The 20,137-nt window shown below is 37.3% G+C and overlaps 1 protein-coding gene across 1 annotated transcript in view; it reads left to right on the forward strand.

The window, feature by feature from the left end:
* The window catches only part of egln1b (egl-9 family hypoxia-inducible factor 1b), a 36,325-nt gene that overhangs the window by 15,373 nt on the left and 815 nt on the right, over positions 1 to 20,137 (forward strand). The window contains exons 2-4 of the mRNA XM_055184098.2: positions 16,324 to 16,443; positions 18,214 to 18,350; positions 18,466 to 18,533. Of these exons, the coding sequence (XP_055040073.1) occupies positions 16,324 to 16,443; positions 18,214 to 18,350; positions 18,466 to 18,533 (325 nt within the window). The remainder of the gene's footprint in view (positions 1 to 16,323; positions 16,444 to 18,213; positions 18,351 to 18,465; positions 18,534 to 20,137) is intronic.

A 20,137-nucleotide genomic window follows, 5' to 3' on the forward strand; every position in this document is an offset into this window, starting at 1 on the left:
TTAATCATTAATCCAACCTTGACTTTTATTAAGCCACATTCATGCTAATTTTTACCAAAAAAATGCATTAACCACTGTCATCTAATGGAATGTAAACCGCTTTGACTCGGAAATGAAAACGCTCTGTCTTTATGAATAATTGGTTTAATTGCAGGTCTAATAAAAAGGGGGATGGCAGACACAGCTGTTGAGTACACAGCGTCACGCCCAGGTGTGTTTGAAACATATACACAAACTGAGGCTGATTGAGATGGTCTTTGTGCTCGTGGGATTGTGGCATCCCTTACACCCCTGTCACGGTTGTTTTAAAGTGATGATGGGAGAGTGGCGACATGGTATCCTGACGCAAAACCCACTGCGTGGTTTTAACTCACCCACACACCCCTTTTTGTCCAGTTGTTTTGTCAACCCATCATGCCCTGCAGTCCTCTGTCTTTCTCTGACGCAGTTGGCTCTCAAGCTCACCCCCACCTGAATGATTGAAGCGCCGTTGAGCGATTTCGCCCTTATCTCTGCTGGCCCATTCACGTGAGGGCTCACGGATTGCGTCAATGCCCTCAGCTTGCTTTTTTGTTCTGGCTTGTCTCTGGCTGGTTTCTCTCTCTCTCTCCTTATATCTGCTTCTCTCTTTGGCTAAAGCATGCGTTCACACTCCCTTCGTCTTTTGTTTACGTTGTCCTTCGCTTTTGCACCTGCCGCCAGAAAAGCACAGTTCACTTGAAATGTCGTCACATGTATTGTGGTCTGTCGTTCGTTGCGTGCCATTGCAGGCTGCGGGACTTGGCTGGAAATAAAAGGCCAGTGAATTTTGGTCATTTTTATTTTCTAATTTCAGTTTTGTTTTACCATATTCAGGTTTACTGTTTGAAATTTTGTGGATACAATAGTTTATGGTTTTACCCAGTTTTTCAAAATGGTGTATTTAAATCAAATTTAAATTGTTTCAGCCAAGAGTGTCATATTTTATTAAAGCTGCAGTCTGTAAACTTTGCCTCTGCGTCTTTTAAAAGCGTAAAATTGCAGGTTACTTAAAAAACTTTGTTTTTTGAAAAACAACTGACATTTACTGCAAAATCTGACCCAAAAGTTTAATTTATAAATAGTTGCATTTTAAAATAATTATATTAAGCTTGCCGGTTTGACGTTAAAGTAGGGAGACACAGACTGTTTATGTGTTTGATTTTTGTTTATTTCGAACAAAAAAGTATTGCAGTTTAAATTTTATTATATTTTTTAGCTTAAATATGTAACTTTTGCCTCTTTGTCACCATCTCTGTTTAAAACATGAATTTGCAAGTTACTTGCAAAGTTATTTTCTTTACGTGGGTTGAAGTCAAATAAAGTAATATTGACATTAAAGGGTGGTCACAGTAGACTTTAAGCATGCAAATATTTTTTGGACATTGCTGCAAATATGGGCGGGGAGCGCTTTGTCCATTTAGCTTTTCAGTAGAGAAAGTCACATGTTCTTCTGTCACATCATGTCTTCATGTGATATAAAATTTGCAGGTCAGAGTTCACCAACAAAATGTGAAATATCTTTGCTCTAGAGATGCTCATATTGAACGGTTAACCGTTAACCGAAGGTAATAATATATGACCGATTAATACTATGTTAAATAAAATATATTTTTCTTTTAGTCACTTTTTTATCCTTAATTTGTGTATGTCCTGTAAATGATGCGCAAATCAGTACTGAGCACATGTTTCCGGTCTGACGCATTCACATGAATGAAAGTCAATGGAGTGTGACCGCCCCTTTACCCGCAAAATTGTACCCGACACCTACATTTATAAATCATTATAAGCTAAGCATTATGAATTGTGGTTTTGAACACTGATTTTATTTATGTACTTGCCCAACTGATTTTTGTATTTCTTATCTTTTAATTCAATTCTGAAATCTGTGCTTACTTAACTATTGAAAATAATAAGAAACATTTTTAAAGGTCATGGTTATAAAAATGTTTAAAGGTGCCATAGAATAAAAATGTTATTTACCTAGGCATAGATGAATAATAAGAGCTTTGTACATGACATATCATAAGGCTGTGATGGTGGCAGTATTTTACCACAGCACAAGCATGAAGGTAAAGCTAATCTTGCGTTTAGCAGGACACTGGTAGTGACGATTCTCTCAGACCAATCAGTGATCTTCAATGTTTTCACGTCAAAATTTAGTATCAGCTCAGCTCGCTTGGAACCCCAACTGAGGTGGTACTAAAAAAAGTATTGGGTACTACGTACTACACCCAGTGGAAAAGCCCCAAAAAGTAAGTTGACCCAAACCATGGGGTACCATGCAATGGAAAAGTGCCATTATGTGAGCTACTGACATGAGCCTCAGAGCAGAGCAATCAGAGCAGAGCTCAACATTATTATTAATGACCCTTCCAAATAAGGTAATAATAGACCATTTCATTCAAAGGACAAATCCTAGGGTGTAAAAAACATAATAAAGTTACATACCTTCTATGTAAACATTATTTTAATGCATTCTTTGGCACCTTTAAAAACTTAAAAAGAGACCTTGCACTGGTATTTAAGCCACCAAATAAAAACACCTGAGATATTATTCTAGTTAAAAACTTTTGACACTTGAATTGAAATGATCATAAATTTGCAAAGATGCAAAGGGAGATTAAAAAGGTCACGTTCTTCCTGATCCCATTTTTTAAACCCTAGTTAGTGTGTAATGTTGCTATAATAGCATAAATAATATAGGGATGGGCACGGATATTCGAATATTCGATCGGCAATAATAATTCGAATTTAAAAAATGCTATTCGAATGTTTGTTTGTTTTTAATGTGCCACCAAAGGGTTACGAATTATTTAATGCTTTTTCACTTCATCTATCCTCTTTTACAGACTTAAATGTAAGATATACATGAACATTAATTTGTATATATTTCTGATTGTTTGGCAATGCAGATTGCAGACGAATTTAAGGTTTTTTTTCTTTTATCTACGGGTTTGTCCGCGCAGCGCCATATTTGGCAACTGGCTCAGTGAAGGCTCACGTGTTATTAAACGTGCTTCTCCGCCGCACGCATCAACACATCATGAGAGATTTGGAAGCTTTCTGTTATAAAGTCTACTTTATTTTGTTAATAACGAGACAGACACGGAGAACGAAATGAAACGGAGAACATTTATAATATGCGGTGCTCTTTCACAAATGAACCGGATAACTGCACATGGCTGTTTAAAAGCAAAGCTCCGTCTTTGTGAAATCTTGTTAAATTAAGCTAACGCTAACTTTGCACACTCACCAATAATCTATCGAGCCAGCTTACGTTATTTGTAAAATAATGTTAAATACAGATATTCAATCTTGTTCAATCCGTCTGTTGTTTTTATCCGATAATCATCATCACGTGCAACACGAGGAAGAGTTTTCTCCGCAGCACCGGCATTATGTATCTAGTCAGAAGAACGGGCTTTCACCGAAGCAGGTAGGGTAAAGATGGTTTCTTTATTCACAAATACATGTCAAACTAAACTGAGAAGATATTTATATGTTGACTGAGCAGTCGGTTATGTAGATGCGTTTTTTCGTTTGCTCCGGGCTCTTATTTGGAGTCTGTTTAAGGGTTTAAATGATGATAGCCTACTTTGTCAAGTCCTCAAACTTTAAACTTCGCAAGTCCTCAAACTTCGCTTAGATTTGGGGTTAATGTATAATATTTGGTATAATATAATGTATGTAGGATCCAACAGTAATGAATTCATACTAACGATCGACTTGAAACTTGGGGTTTGACTGACTCAGACTGCGCTCCGCATGGGGTTTTAATGCCTTTTTTTCTGTAGGATATTTTTTAAGAAGAATTTAAAATATATATATACAATTTATGTTTGTATTCAACTTAAAAATACATACATACATATACATACAGAATATAAGTTTAGCTTGTTGTGGATATTTTATTTATTATAAGCCTTCTGTGAAATTATGACAAAACGAAAAATACAAAAGACGCATGTCTTAATTAACATAATTTAAATAAACGAATATTCGAATATTCGTTCTTTATGAGCATAAATATTCGAATAGTAAATTACTGGAAAATGCCCATCCCTAAAATAATACCTGTAAAATGATAAAGCTCAAAGTTCACTGCCAGGCGATATATTTTCTTTAACAGAATTCCCCTTTCAATGCCTACAGCGAATGGCCGGTATGGACTACAGCCCTCTACTTCCTGCTTTAATGACATCAGTAGAACAGTTTTTGGACTAAAAAGGAATACGTCAGCCGCCAGCTAAGGTAACGGCAAGCTAAGGTAACGGCAAGCTAAGCTGCTATCGAATCACAACACACTAAAAAAACTACACAATCAGAACTCGTTACGTATTTTAGAAGGTAGGGACTTTATAGAACAAGGAAGTCATCAGCCCGTTTTGAGGACAGTGAAAACTGCGCTATACAGATAAGTAAATTGTGTGAAAAATACTGTTTTTTTTAGATGTGAAACATGAACACATGTTATATTGCGTGCTGTAAACACAAAGCTTCAAAAACACAGAAAGAATGGGACCTTTAAAAATGGGTAATGAGGTAAACAGTAAAACATAACAATAGTCTGACCCATGCCTGGCCTTTTGTTGACCCTCACATTCCTGGTTATCCACTTCAGCTTAGTGATTAGCAGTAGGCCACACCCCCAGCATTGCTAACTCAAATACATCGGCTTTGAAAGCTATTTTCACCAAATTTGCTTGTCGCTTCTCAGGGAACGATGATGCACTTTTGTAGGAAATCTAATATGAAATTCTAGGCCTCAGGAAATGAGCTGGAATGTGAAATGTTAAAGAGACACATGCAACATCCTGCTGTTAACAAATGTGTGTGTTTAGGTTCTGGTGTGTGAAAGTGTGCCCGTATCACCTTTGCAGAATCTGCAAAAATTGTATCACGTTTTAAAAATAGGAGGTGTCATAAACGTCACATTGTTTTGATTTAGTACTGCTGTGATGAAACTAAGGTGTTCCAAGAAACAACTTGTTTTGTATCACTACACAGATAATGACAACAAAGTTGTTGTTTTTCTCAGCAAACACAGGTTAGTCACGTACTGTTGTGATAAGGCTGCATGTTGCTGTCAGGTCTGTATGTATGTGAATACCTATGGCCTCATGCCTAAGGCTGAATCACGGCTGTGCTTATATATTCAAATGACTCTTGCACATGTGATAGCTGTTGTGCAGCTTTGTCAGAATTGATGTGATTTTAGGGGAAAAATTGCTCAGATTGTGTAATAGTAGGGGAGAACCGGGGCAAAAGTAACGTGGGACTGGGATGATCCGAGCCCTGATAAAATTTACATCCCAGACTATTACAGCATCTTAAGCACACATACCCTTGACAGAGCTGACAAATATTGCGTTATTTACTCACCGTTTTCCCCGTGTAGATCCAGAAAGCTGTTTTCAACCATGAAAAGTAAATTCCTAATGCGGTCATTTTTCTTATAACGCGTTGTGTTTCTGGTTTCATGTGTTAAAGTACTGATCAATCTACATGTTATTTAGTGCTCTAACACATATTATTCTAATTTGATTTAATTTCATTTTCATAGTTTTCAAACTGTTGAAAAAATATTTTATTCTCAACAATTTAAGTTTGCGCTGTTTGTTGCTTTTGAAACATTTGATAAAAAATAAATTTTAAATGAAATTGTAATTACAAAATACACTCACCTAAAGGATTATTAGGAACACCATACTAGTGTTGTCACGATACCAAAATTATTGGTTCGATACCGATACTATGTCAATGGTTTCGATTCCGATACTTTTTCGATACTTTTTTTGAAAAGGGAGAAACACTCTCAAATCTCATTGCTGTGCTTTATATTAAAAACAGGACAACATTCTAATCATATAACACACTAATAAATTAACATATATGAACAGCAGATATATTAAACATTTAAGCAAAATATAAAATATATCAAAATATAAAAAATAAATTAGAGCAATGGCATTCAAGGTAAAAAAAAGAATAATTTTAGCAGCATTATCTGAGTTTTTCTCTAGTGAGCATTAGCATAGTAAAAAAGATAAACAAGTACTTAAACAAATGCATTGCTTTTTGTTTGTTAATGTTAATACATTAACGTTTATATGATAAACAGATTATAGTGTAAATATGAAAATATACCTCACTAAACGACATGAGGGTTAATAAATGACGTGTTTTTGTGAACTTAAAGCACAACAGTATCTGGGTTCATTTACTTTTTACCACAGTAGAAGTATTTTCTTGTCAGCTAAAATGCTGTCTAATTTCCTAAGTCTGATAACTGTGAGACGATTGTATTAACTTGGATCATTACAGGCAAAACGTGACCACACGCATATCAACAACAATTTGGAAAGTCTAGAATTAATAGTTTGGGATGATTATCAATCTCTCGTCGGCGTGTCGGTCCTTCAGTGCTTTGCTAGCGCTGTTAGCACGCGGCTCTATAGCAACGCATATTTGGCTTACTTCACTTGTGTCCTTCGGGTTCGCATGTTTATTTGACTCACATCCGAAAAAAGCTCCACACAGCAACACTGCTTGGCTTTCTTGTACTACTGTTAAACCAGAGCGAACGAGACGAGGAGAGGAGGCGGAGCACTGTATTCACGTGCACTGTGTGTGCGGCGCCGTTTAAAAGAAAGAGAGAGAGCGAGAGCGCGCAGCTGGTGTTTGCAGAGTTACATAAAAAACAACTCGCAGCTCGTCTCGGAGTATCGATTCCGCGGGACACGAGTATTGGAATCGTTTTAAAATTTCTGTATCGATATCTATCGAAATATCGATAATTTTGACAACACTACACCATACTAATACTGTGTTTGACCCCCTTTCGCCTTCAGAACTACATTAATTCTACGTGGCATCGATTCAACAAGGTGCTAAAAGCATTCTTTAGAAATGTTGGCCCATATTGATAGGATAACATCTTGTAGTTGATGGAGATTTGGGGAGAGGAACATCCAGGGCATGAAGCTCCCGTTCCACCACATCCCAAAGATGCTCTATTGGGTTGAGATCTGGTGACTGTGGGGGCCATTTTAGTACAGTGAGCTCATTGTCATGTTCAATTAACCAATTTGAAATGATTTGAGCTTTGTGATATGGTGCATTATTCTGCTTGAAGTAGCCATCAGAGGATGGGTACATGGTGGTCATAAAGGGATGGGCATGGTCAGAAACAATGCTCAGGTAGGCCGTGGCATTTAAACGATGCCCAGTTAGCACAAAGGGGCCTAAAGTCTGCCAAGAAAACATCCCCCACACCATTACACCACCACCACCAGCCTGCACAGTGGTAACAAGGCATGATGGATCCATGTTCTCATTCTGTTTACGCCAAATTTTGACTCTACCATCTGAATGTCTCATGAGAAATCGAGACTTGTCAGACCAGGAAACTTTTTTCCAGTCTTCAACTGTCCAATTTTGGTGAGCAAATTGTAGCCTCTTTTTCCTATTTGTAGTGGAGATGAGTGGTACCCGATGGGGTCTTCTGCTGTTGTAGCCCATCCGCCTCAAGGTTGTGCGTGTTGTGGCTTCACAAATGCTTTGCTGCATACCTCGGTTGTAACGAGTGGTTATTTCAGCCAACGTTGCTCTTTTATCAGTTTGAATCAGACGGCCCATTCTCCTCTAGCATCAACAAGGCATTTTTGCCCACAGGACTGCCACATACTGGATGTTTTTCCCTTTTCACACCATTCTTTGTAAACCCTAGAAATGGTTGTGTGTAAAAATCCCAGTAACTGAGCAGATTGTGAAATACTCAGACCAGCCTGTCTGGCACCAACAACCATGCCACCCTCAAAATTGCTTGAATCAGCTTTCTTTCCCATTCTGACATTCAGTTTGGAGTTCAGGAGATTATTTTGACCAGGACCACACCCCTTAATGCATTGAAGCAACTGCCATGGGATTGGTTGATTAAACAATTGCATTAATGAGAAATTGAACAGGTGTTCCTAATAATCCTTTAGGTGAGTGTATGTTTGCAGTTACATATTAACAAGGTCATAGTCATGTATATTTAATAAAAAACATGTGTAACACAAAAATCAATATTGTTTTGTTGTGTTACTTTTGACTCGCCTGTGTGTTACTTTCGTCCCTGCAGGTGGGGTCTAAAGTAACAATTCACTACTTATGTTTAAAGCAAATATATACTAAAGTCTTGTTACATTTTTACAAAATTCTACCTGGTATTGATAGAGCACACTTGTGAGTTATTGACCACAGCAAAAATATATCTCTGTCTATAACATTATCTTTTAAAATTACGTTTTTTTGAAAAATTGTACTTTCGCCCCCGCTCTCCCCTACTAATAATACAAATAATACTCATAACATAGTTTTATATACTGTTTTATACATAAAATAATCCTACTGCATAATGTAAAGAACATTGTGTAAAAATACAACCCTGATATCTTTATATTGACTGAGTAAGGCCACATAAAGGTTAAAGTAAATGCGAAATCAAACTTTGCTGCTGCTAATCTCATAATTATCCTGGATTTCACAGTCATGGTCACATGTATGAACACTGTACGAACTGTAAGTATAGTATTACAAAATATTTGGAAAAGAGATTTGTTTTTCAACCATAACAAGCGTCCTCCCTCCCTCCCATACACACGCCAGTGGAAAACACGCTGAAGCTCACATCTCTGGGGAAGATTTCTCTGCCCTTTGACATTATGCTCTATGTTAAAGGGTTAGACGGATAAGTCAAGGCCTAAAAATCCCCTAATGTGATCGTGTATAAAAATAGAGCGTAAGGTCGTGTACTGTAACTGAAGTGATCTGATTTGGGAGCGTACGTGCAGAAGTGGGTGAAAAAAGCAGGGTAAATGCAAGTTCCCAGAGGGGTCGATATCGGAGGGCCGGTCTGACTGCACTGTTTTCTGCACACGACTCTAGTGCAAAGGTTTTCTGCGCTGGGCGGCAATGCTTATTCAAAATGTTTTGTTAATGATTTAAAGGCGAATGTTAGCTCAGTCACGTCCTTGTTTAAAGTTTGACACGTTTACACCTAAAGCTATTTTTAAAAGTCTTATTACAAGGAAGTGCATGGTAGTTTGCCCTAGAAAGATGTCATACGCAGGTCACTGACTAGAGTTGAACGGTTGTCTTTTTTACTGATCTATTTTTTGAGCCTCCCCTGGTAAAATAAAGGACGTATCCGTGTGCAAAAATACATTGCACTGCTATTTTTTCCCTTTTGATTAACAATTTCCATGTTAATCTGGAGACCAAAATAAGAGACGCAGAGGAAGAATGAGGAAGGACTAACCTCAGCCGAGGAAAAACTACAGCAATAGCTTCATTGTTCCCTCAGCCTCATAACCCAGATTCAACAAGATTAAAAGATATAATCATCACAGTACTGAGAATAACACAGCTATCACCTTGTGTGTGTGTTTTTTTTACTTTTTTGATTCAAGTTTTTGTGCCCTGTAGTATTGTACAGTATCCTTGTGTGACTGTATCACTGCATACTGTATTATAAAAATATAAAGTAACAGGTTAATCTTGTGATCATATTTTACCCAAATAAAAAAAATCACATAGTTGATAAACATTTTATTTTTTATAAATATATACTTAAAATCTGGTCATTAATTTGGCTTTAAAACACTAATCCTAACACAGATGACTGAGCAAAACATTTAATATCCTTATTCGTGTTTTACATAAGTGAAACCTTAGGAAGGCTGGTTGTTATATTTGTGTCCCGCTGTAGCTAAGTTGGTAGAGCTTTGCATTAGCAGCTCAAATTGTGTGTGTGTGTGTGTGTGTGTGTGTGTGTGTGTGTGTGTGAGGGAAAGATTTCACTTTTAATTTTGCACTATATACTTTGTTTTATTTTTACTTTTATTTGCACTATTTGTACTCAGTCCAGCTGCAAATGCTTTGTCAATACAAATGTACAGTTTTTGTCATGCCAATAAAGCACACTTAAATTAAAATTTTGAGAGAGAGAGAGAGAGAGAGAGAGAGACAGACCGACAGACTCTGTGTATGACTTAGGGGAGAGCGGGGCTTTTTGGTTTTGGCTCAATCATTCAAAATTTTTTTGAGTTTGATTAATTATATTTTTACAAAAGCAACACACAAATCTCTGCTACAAATAAACATTTGAAGTTTGTTTCTAGTACTTACCATTCTTGGACAATTACACCAAACATGACAGAAGTGCAAATGTTACAACTTACCCCATAGGTGGGGTTAATTGTAACAGGCAGGGGGTTAGTTGTAACACTTGCTAAAAATTAAGTTTGCAGGCAAATATTTCAATACTTTTTTGTCTATACACTTGAAGTGGATATTGTTTATATATCTGTCTCTAATAGACAGGTATCCACACTGTATTCATTCATCCAGCCCTTTTCTAACAATAATTCAATTATAAATGGATACAAATGTCTAAATATGTGAGAAAAAGCAGCACAATTATGACACATAATAAGCAGCACATTTTTTATATGTGACCCAGTCTGTAATAATCATACTACAGATTTAAAAATCAAATTCTGAGATAATGAGCATCAAATTCTGATTTTAGCCATTAATTTCATTATGATTTCAATCTTTGACGTGACCTTATTCAATTAATATTAAACATATGAACAAAAATAAATTTGTCACACAATTTTTGATAAGACAAGCACATTTATTTTGTTGGCAGCCAGCAATCATTTGTGTGTAGCCTATTTAAAACAACGGCAAGAATTACGCTAAAGTAAGCGGTTTTCATATCGTTATTGTTGAGGGGTTAAGGGCGATTTATAGTCGTGCGTAGGTCCTACGGCGTAGCAGCGACGGCGTAGGTTCCGCGTCGGTTTTCATTTATACTTGTGCGTCGCCGTCCGCGTCGACGTGCAAACACACGCGAAACCGCTGGTTGGCAGTAATCACGCGTGTAACCACAGTAGCAGCAGAAGTCGTCACAGAAGAAGAAGCTAAGCAAGTAAACCCACAAACGAAGAAGAAATAGCAACTTGTTGTGTATAATTTGAGAAGACCAGCAATGATGGAAGTAAATAAACAGCGACTTATGTTTCAGTTTGAGTTAAATCACTCCTCAACTTGGCTCATCTTTGTTTTCACCGTCTCAAACGGAAATACCTATGACGCAGTTTTTTTACCTGACGGGAGGGGTTCTGGTGGACCAATCACAGCGCTTACGGTCCGCGTAGAGCCGACGCGCTGTTAGAAATTTTGTGAGGTGCGCGTCAGGCTACGCAGAGCTACGCACAGGCTACGGATAGCCTACGCCGTAGCTACGCCGTAGGACCTACGCACGACTATAATCGCCCTTTAGTTGTAACACGGCGTTACAATTAACCCCGCTGGGTCAAAAGATTTTCAAGTCTACCAAAAAAGTTGCTAAGACCTGCAGACATATTTCAAAACGATGCTATGTTTTAGTCAACAAGACACTGATTAATATGACATAGCATTGGATTTGGTATCTTACACACCCAACTTAGAAACCGAAAAAAACATATGAAAAAATGTACTTGCATGCCACCAAAACACTCGTTCATCAATAACTCTCTGGAAAGACATTATACATTTCCAATAATTTGCGGGAGATTGTCTTTTGGCAGCGTGAAAGGAAAATCAAAACGCCAATCCTGTGCAACAATGTAAACAGTCCGTGTTACAACTAACCGCGCGTTACTTTTTGTCCCACGCACCCCTACTATCAATACTGTTACAATACACTTTGTAACAAAGTTTGACAGGAACAGAAGCACCACTGACAAATTCGTACAACATAAAATCATTATTTTTAGCCATGTCTTTTTTTTTTCCAAAAAATATATAGTTTTGACATTTAACATCTTGTGATTCATGACAATGAATATTCCTACCAAATTATTAAAATCATTAAAAATATAAATGTGACCCAGGACCACAAAACCAGTCATAAATGTAAATTTTATGAAATTGAGGTACAGTGATGGGAGTAACACTGTAACTCCACTACTTTTAGCAGTAACGAGCATGTAACAAAGTATTTTTTTAAATCAAGTAACGCAATTACAATTACTGAATTTTAAATGAGTTTGTTACTCGCGTTACTCTATTTTGTAAAAAATAGACAAGACATATCTGACGTCGCAGGACCGTAGTTGGCGGCGCAATGATTCATTACACTTCATCATAGCTGACAGTGCATATAGAATGAACATGAAAAATCTAAACGGGACAACATACCTTTGTTTAAAAATTGTGCGCAAGTCATAATCCATCCGGTCTCATGTTTGTAAATTATCCTCACCAAGCAATCGCAGTATGACATCAACTTGCATTTGTAGTCCACAAAGGTAATAAATCTAAGAAATGTTCATGTATTCTTAGATGTTTACATCGGCTTCATGGAAGAGAACGATCCGCGATTGTTGTTTCCACTAAAATATTCACACTGCGCTGTACACCCGTGTTAAAACTCCATAGTATGTGTGAGCTCGCTTTTAGTTTTAGTTTCAGTCTCTCCGTATCCAAAAAAACAATCCACTCACTCTGTGTCCGTCCGACAAAACAATCCACGTAGCCTACTCCGTTTTCTGATTAAATATCTTCCTTTTAATCCTGTGTATCATTTAAATCCAACAGAAAACAAACAATATATGACCAAAGAGCGCAGTCCCTGCGGCAAGCTTCACAAGCTGTGTTCCAATTCAAGGGCTGCACCCTACTAAGCATGCGATAAAAGGAGAGCACTCGGCCTTTCAAGGCGCTCAGAAGTTCGCGAAGAGAACTGAAATGAGACGGTCTAACCTTCGGAGGACCCATAATTTGCCTCATCTGCTGCACGCGCATCGCGCCTGTCAGCAGGACACAGCGGAGATGTTTCTAACTTATTAAAATAAATATGAAATCAGAAAAATTATCATTTATTTTAGAGAATATGACATGTTGACACAATTGTCTCCAAATTTTTAAAGAGACACTTCACAATTTTAACACATTATATATTTTTGTAAACATGCAGAATATTTGTCTAAATGATCTAAATGATATACAGTTGTGTTCAAAATTATTCAACCCCCAATGCTGTTAAGGGTTTTAGGGAATTTAGTGTACATTTGTAATTGTATTCAGAATGAAATCCTACAATGACTTCTTAAAGAACCATATGCAACTAAAACGACATCAATTGGTTTTGTAATATAGTAATAAATGTTTCTTTTGTGAATTCTTCATTGACACAATTATTCAACCCCTTAAAGAACTACCACTCTGAAGAACAGAGGTTCATTGAAGTGTTTTAAATCAGGTATTGAAAACACCTATGGATGTCAGGGAACAGCAATAGAGCCTAATAAGCACCAATTAGGCAGCTTTAAAATGACTGTGATACTCAACTCCTTCTAAACATTTACTGGTGTGGTTACAAACATGGTGAAGTCAAAAGAATGGTCCAGGAAGACAAGAGAAGAGGTGATTAATCTTCACAGGAAGGGCAATGGCTATAAGAAGATTGCAAAGATGTTAAACATACCAAAAGACACCATAGGAAGCATCATTCGCAAATTCAAGGCAAAGGGCACTGTTGAAACGCTTCCTGGTCGTGGCAGAAAAAAGATGCTAACTGCGACTGCTGTGCGCTATCTGAAGCGTAGAGTGGAAAAAAGTCCCCGTGTGACTGCTGAGGAACTGAGAAAAGATTTGTCAGATGTGGGTACTGAAGTTTCTGCTCAGACAATACGGCGCACCCTGCGTACTGAAGGCCTCCATGCCAGAACTCCCAGGCGCACCCCCTTGCTGTCTCCAAAGAATAAGAAGAGTCGACTGCAGTATGCCAAAAGTCATGTGGACAAACCACAGAAGTTTTGGGATAGTGTTCTGTGGACTGATGAAACAAAATTAGAACTGTTTGGGCCCATGGATCAACGCTATGTTTGGAGGAGGAAAAACAAGGCCTATGAAGAAAAGAACACCTTGCCTACTGTGAAGCATGGTGGGGGGTCAATCATGCTTTGGGGCTGTTTTGCTTCTGCAGGTACAGGGAAACTTCAGCGTGTGCAAGGTACCATGAATTCTCTTCAGTACCAGGAGATATTGGATGACAATGTGTTGCAGTCCGTCACAAACCTGAGGCTTGGGAGACGTTGGACCTTTCAACAGGACAATGATCCCAAGCATACCTCCAAATCCACTAGAGCATGGTTGCAGAAAAAAGGCTGGAACATTTTGAAGTGGCCATCGCAGTCACCAGACTTAAATCCGATTGAGAACCTCTGGTGGGACTTAAAGAAAGCAGTTGCAGTGCGCAAGCCTAAGAATGTGACTGAACTGGAGGCTTTTGCCCATGATGAATGGGCCAAGATACCCGTAGATCGCTGCAAGACACTTGTGTCAAGCTATGCTTCACGTTTAAAAGCTGTTTTAACTGTAAAAGGATGTTGTACTAAGTACTAAGATTGAATGTCACTTGGGGGTTGAATAAAACTGATAATGATGTGAGCACAGAAAAGACATTTGTGGTTATTTCATTATAAATGTTATGTTATATTTGTCTGACCTACACATGCCTCTTTGATGTAATTGTAAGCAGGATGACTGAATGATCAAAATCAATGTCAAACCGGCCAAAACAATCAATTTCAGTTGGGGTTGAATAATTTTGAACACAACTGTACATAAATAAAGTAAGTTTACATATTAAGATAATTTCTAACAAAAATATTCAAAGGTTGAATCTAAAGCAAAATAGGCTCCTACAGTATGTAATATATTAGAGTCTTACGTGTAAAATAGCCCATCCATATTATTTTATTGTTTGACTGTTCAGTACTCTTCATATTTACATTTAAAAAGCAGACATAAAAGTAACTTAAAAGTTACTTTTCTAAGTAACTAATTACTTTTGATATACAGTAACTGGTAGAGTAATTCAGTTACTTTTAAAAGAAGTAACTAGTAACTGTAACTAATTACTAATTTTCAGTAACTTGCCCAACACTGTTGAGATGTATACATCACCTGAAAGCTAAATTAAAAAAAAAGATTATTTGAATCTGAGGGTGCAAAAAATATATATATATATATTTTTGTAGGATATTTACAAAATATCTTTATGACGCATGATCTTTACTTAATATCCTAATGATTTTTGGCATAAAAAATAGACAATTTTGACCCGTACATATTGCTACACAATATACCTGTGCTACTTATTAGGTCCGGGGTCACATTTAAAGAGCACCTATGGTTCACGTTTTTACATTTCCTTTGGTGTGTAAGTGTGTATTAGTACATGTAAACGATATGCTAAAGGTACATTCCCCAAAGTAAACGATGACGCGAGTTATTGTCTCAATGTAAATATCTTTTCTTGGACTACAACAAACACACAGATTGTAGGCAACAGTTTACTTTCTGGGATTGGTGACATACAGAAGACAGACATTATCATAATCATAATTTCTCCTGCTTCGGACTCAGCCTGTAAGTTAACTCCTGTTAGCATTACATTGTGACTGAATCTTTCAAACATGATAAGGAGCGTCACATTTCTGGCTGACGTCAGAGTTATTCAGGCCAATCACAACGTACAGATTAGCTGGCCAATCAGCGACACATTGCTTTTCAGATCAATGAGTTTTGTACAAAATCAATGCGTTTCAGGAAGAGAGTGAAATCTGGGGCTGCAAAAATGTACGGTATGTGGAAAATAATGTGTTTTTTTAAACCATAAACCACGCAAACACATTGTATTATACCAAATACATAAAATAACATTGTTTTTAGCAATGAAATAGGTGCCCTTTAAAAAAAGCTGAAAAAAATGACTTTGGACACCACAGCTGTCTACCGTTTCGAAGGCTGCAACCTTCTAAAAATGCGACATCAGGCGAGCACTCTTTGAAGGTCGCAGCCTTCGAGTTTCACAAAGAAAACTAAAAAGAGACGGTCTAGCCTTCGAAGAATCCATAATTTGCGTCACCTGCTGTACGCGCCCACTGCTGACATGTTTCTGACCAGAAAAATTTACATTTTATTTTAGAAACCCAAGAAATATGCGCAACATACACAGAATATTATTAACACAAAAACTTCAAATTGGGACACAGTTCAAATGTACCTGCAATTATAACCACTCATATCAATGTAAATGTAGTGAAAGTTGAGCTTTAGGAAATATTTTATTGAATAACAGCTTCATGTTGGGTGCTGCATTTACAATACAAAAGGAGTTTGACGTCACGTATTACGTCTGTATTATTGTCTTTTTTGGTCCATTTCTAAAGCATCCCTTACTGTTGTTTCTTCCAGGCGATGGTGGCATGTTACCCTGGCAACGGGACAGGATACGTACGGCATGTGGATAACCCTAACGGAGATGGGAGATGTGTCACGTGCATATATTACCTGAATAAAGACTGGAATGCCAAGGTAAAAGTCTTCTCTGAAGGTTCTCCAGCGTCCACATGTGTTTCGGTTTGCTCTCCTCTCTGTTTCTTTGATCTTATCTGATCTAGACTGCTCAAACTCACATCTGAGCTTACAATACAATAGATATTCAAAACCAACATTTGCTGCTGGTACTGTTTATCAATAGACCACACGAGAGTTTACTTAGAGACACGAAAGTTCAATTGAGAGTTTATATAGCGATATTTAATGCATTCCTTGAGGTTCGAACCCAAGACCTTGGTGTTGGTGACACCATGTTTTACCAGTTGAGTAAACGCTTTTCTCAGCTTTTTTTGTGCATTTTGCATAAATGTACAACAATGAAGTTACAGAAAATAACATTTACAGCAGACCTGACACAGATCTAAGGTCAGCCCTGCGTCGCTTCCCAGCAACATTCCTACCAGCTGTGGCAGTGTTGATCATGTAAGAGTACGTGCAAAAAAAGATATATAGGACAGAAATATAGGATACAGGGATTGCAGCAGGAAAGAAAGGCATTGTTTGATGTATAATGTTTAGTCTAGATTAAAGACTCAATGGCAGACTGTTCTTTATCTATACGTTGTTTGAGGTTTAACTGCGCTTGTGAGATCACAGTTGAATGGTTACATTGATTTGTCCTTATATAATCTCTTACACACAAATATCCTTGCGTAGAATCCTGTTTTTCCCATCTTTCTTAAGCAGCACAGGATGCAAATAATGTAAACTCTCTTCCTCACCTATCCCTTTAATGAACAGAGAGGAAAATAGCCGTCTCACGCAAACCTGCTTGTTCCCTGCTGTCTTGGCTAGTTATGTAAAAGTCCCAGTGTGTCAGGTTTAAGCTAAATTTAGCATCCGGTTGTCCTGGGGCAGGAAAAAAAGACATTCCCTCCCAGGGTTTTCCCATCCACAACATTCCATTTAGTGTGAATGAAACTCACTTTTTTGTTGGATTTGTACGGTATATATTTAATTTTAAAGTACTGTAGTCATAGACAGTTTTTTACTATCAAGATAGAGTGTCATATTAAGCGAATCTTTCAAAAAGTGTAAGGATCTTAACATTTCCTGCTGAAGTCAGAGGTATTCAGGCCAATCACAAAGTAAAGAATAGCTGGCAAAATCAGGGACACAAAAATGTACAGTTTGTGTAAAATAATGTGTTTTAACCATAAACCACACAAACAGATTGTATTATACCAAATACACAAAATAACATTGTTTTTATCAATGAAATAGGTGCTCTTTAAAACTCTTGGTTAAAACTTGATACCTTACTTAGTCCACGCTGAAATGAGGCGATCCCTTAAAAGACCCGAAACATTTTTGTAAGGTTTTTTTTTAGTGCTGGGCAAAGATTAATCGCGATTAATCGCATACAAAATAAAAGTGATTTTTTGCATAATATATGTGCGTGTACTGTGTCTAATTATTGTGTATATTTAACCACACACACATTCATATATTCATTTCAGAATTGTTTTACTTATATATAATTTTTTTACATTTATTTTTAATATAGAATATATAAAAATATAAATAAATATATACAAACATGTAAATGTTTCTTAAATACATACATGAATGTGTGTGTATTTATTTATACATAATAATTACACACAGCACATACTCATATATTATGCCAAAAATCACTTTTATTTTGTATGCGATTGGTCGCGATTAATCTTTGCCCAGCACTAGTTTTTTTTATGAAGCCGATCTTTTGTGAGCCTCATCTCACAGTGTCTGTCTATTCAATAGGAACACGGTGGTCTTCTGCGGATCTTTCCAGAGGGAACAGCTCAGTTTGCAGACATCGAGCCCAAGTTTGATAGACTCATACTCTTCTGGTCAGACAGACGCAACCCGCACGAGGTTCAACCGGCGTACTCCACCAGGTCAGTGATGATATGAACATTTGAAAACATTGATTCTAACAGATGCTTGTGCTTTCATACATGTGGTTGTGTGTATTTGATAAATGTGATTTTAAGAATGCTGGTTTGTGTGCAGGTATGCCATAACAGTGTGGTATTTTGACGCTGATGAACGAGCTCGAGCTAAAGAGAAATATCTAACAGGTGAGATAAAACGCTCAATGTGTTTAAACATGACTGGTTATTTGTGCCAGTCCTAAACAGCATGCCGCCCATGCGTGCATTTCCATGCAAATGTCAACATTATTATAAAAAGTAAAGTTTTTAACCATACTTGTATATCAGATGTCAATATTTGATGGTTTAATTACCTGTGAAAAGTTTATGTGAAAGTTTTTAAAGTATTTTTTCCCCATAATTTAAGGTGTTTTGTGTAGATTTTAAGTGGCACCTAGCGGTAAGATTGTGAATTGCAACCAACGGCTCAGCTGATATTAAAGGCGGAGTGCACAATGTTTGAAAGCCAATGTTGATATTTGAAATCACCTTAACAAACACGCCCCTACCCCAATAGAATCTGGACCTTCTTTTAAAAGACCCGCCCCACACATACGCAACCCGGCAAGGATGTCGGTTAGTAGACACGCTCCTTACTGCTGATTGGCTATAAGTGTGTTTTGGTAGTCGCTTTTCAAACATTGTGCACTCCGCCTTTAATTAGTACTCATAGGGGGTAGGGCTTTTCTCTCAATACTGACCGGGTGTGCCTCATAAGCCTTGAAAATTGAAGCCTCTGGCTCTTTGATCGCCCCCTGGTGGCTGGCTGCAGTACAAGTCATAAACCCCGCCCTCTCCATTCAAACGAATGGGACTCTGCCCTAAATTAAAAAAAAAATTTACACTTCCAATAAAAGTTTCCAAAAGATGGTTTTGGTCTTTTCAAGTAGTTGTTATGACGCTGATATATGTTCAAGTGTTTAATATTGTGGTAAGTTTCATTTTAGCTTGAAATTTGATGCTATATAAACGGGGCGTGTCGTTATGATTGGCGTGGTTGAATAGGTCGCGCAAGCGTTTTGGCGGAAATTTGATATTGATACCGCCTCTGGCTCCACGGACGATTACTTCTGACCATGCCTTGGCTCCAAACTGAGGTTTTTACATAACATGGCGGCGACCGTGGTCGGACATTTTTGGCTTCAATTCATTACAATGGTGGGAGGCGACGTCGCGTCGTCCATCTTTTTTTACATTATATGATACTGACAGATTTCAGGTGATCTTCTGGCTTTCTATGCCATTTTGCACCTTGTTCTCTTAATGTGTTTAATACTTATTCCCTCTGCCATTTCACTTCATTTATTATGACTCAACTTGTATACTTAAATGTTCCCACTTAGCCCACTTAGAAATTCTGTTACTAATAAAAATGCTGATGTGTCAAATAACTTATTTTCCCCACTGTATGTATTGTACCATAAAGACTGAGATTTTGTATATTTAGTCTGTTACCTTTATTGCCATTTTATATGATAGTGTATGCTAGCAGGCAAAATTCACTTGTATAAATTAAGTTTAGCATCTTTTCAAAGAATACAATGCAAAAATTGATGAGTCAAACAAACCAATTCCTATTTACTACCAAGTTATTCATGTTTACAGCTATGACGTACACCGAAAGCTATTGGTTGTTTTTTTAAATAAGGACAAGCCATTTTGTATATCCTTCCTCAACTTACTGTTTCAATGGGAAATGTTTCAACTGTGCTGGTTCAAGTCATTTTCTAACTAATAGCAGAATATTTGTT

The sequence above is a fragment of the Misgurnus anguillicaudatus genome, chromosome 14 (genome assembly GCF_027580225.2).
Source record: "Misgurnus anguillicaudatus chromosome 14, ASM2758022v2, whole genome shotgun sequence".
In the NCBI taxonomy this organism is placed as follows: domain Eukaryota; kingdom Metazoa; phylum Chordata; class Actinopteri; order Cypriniformes; family Cobitidae; genus Misgurnus; species Misgurnus anguillicaudatus.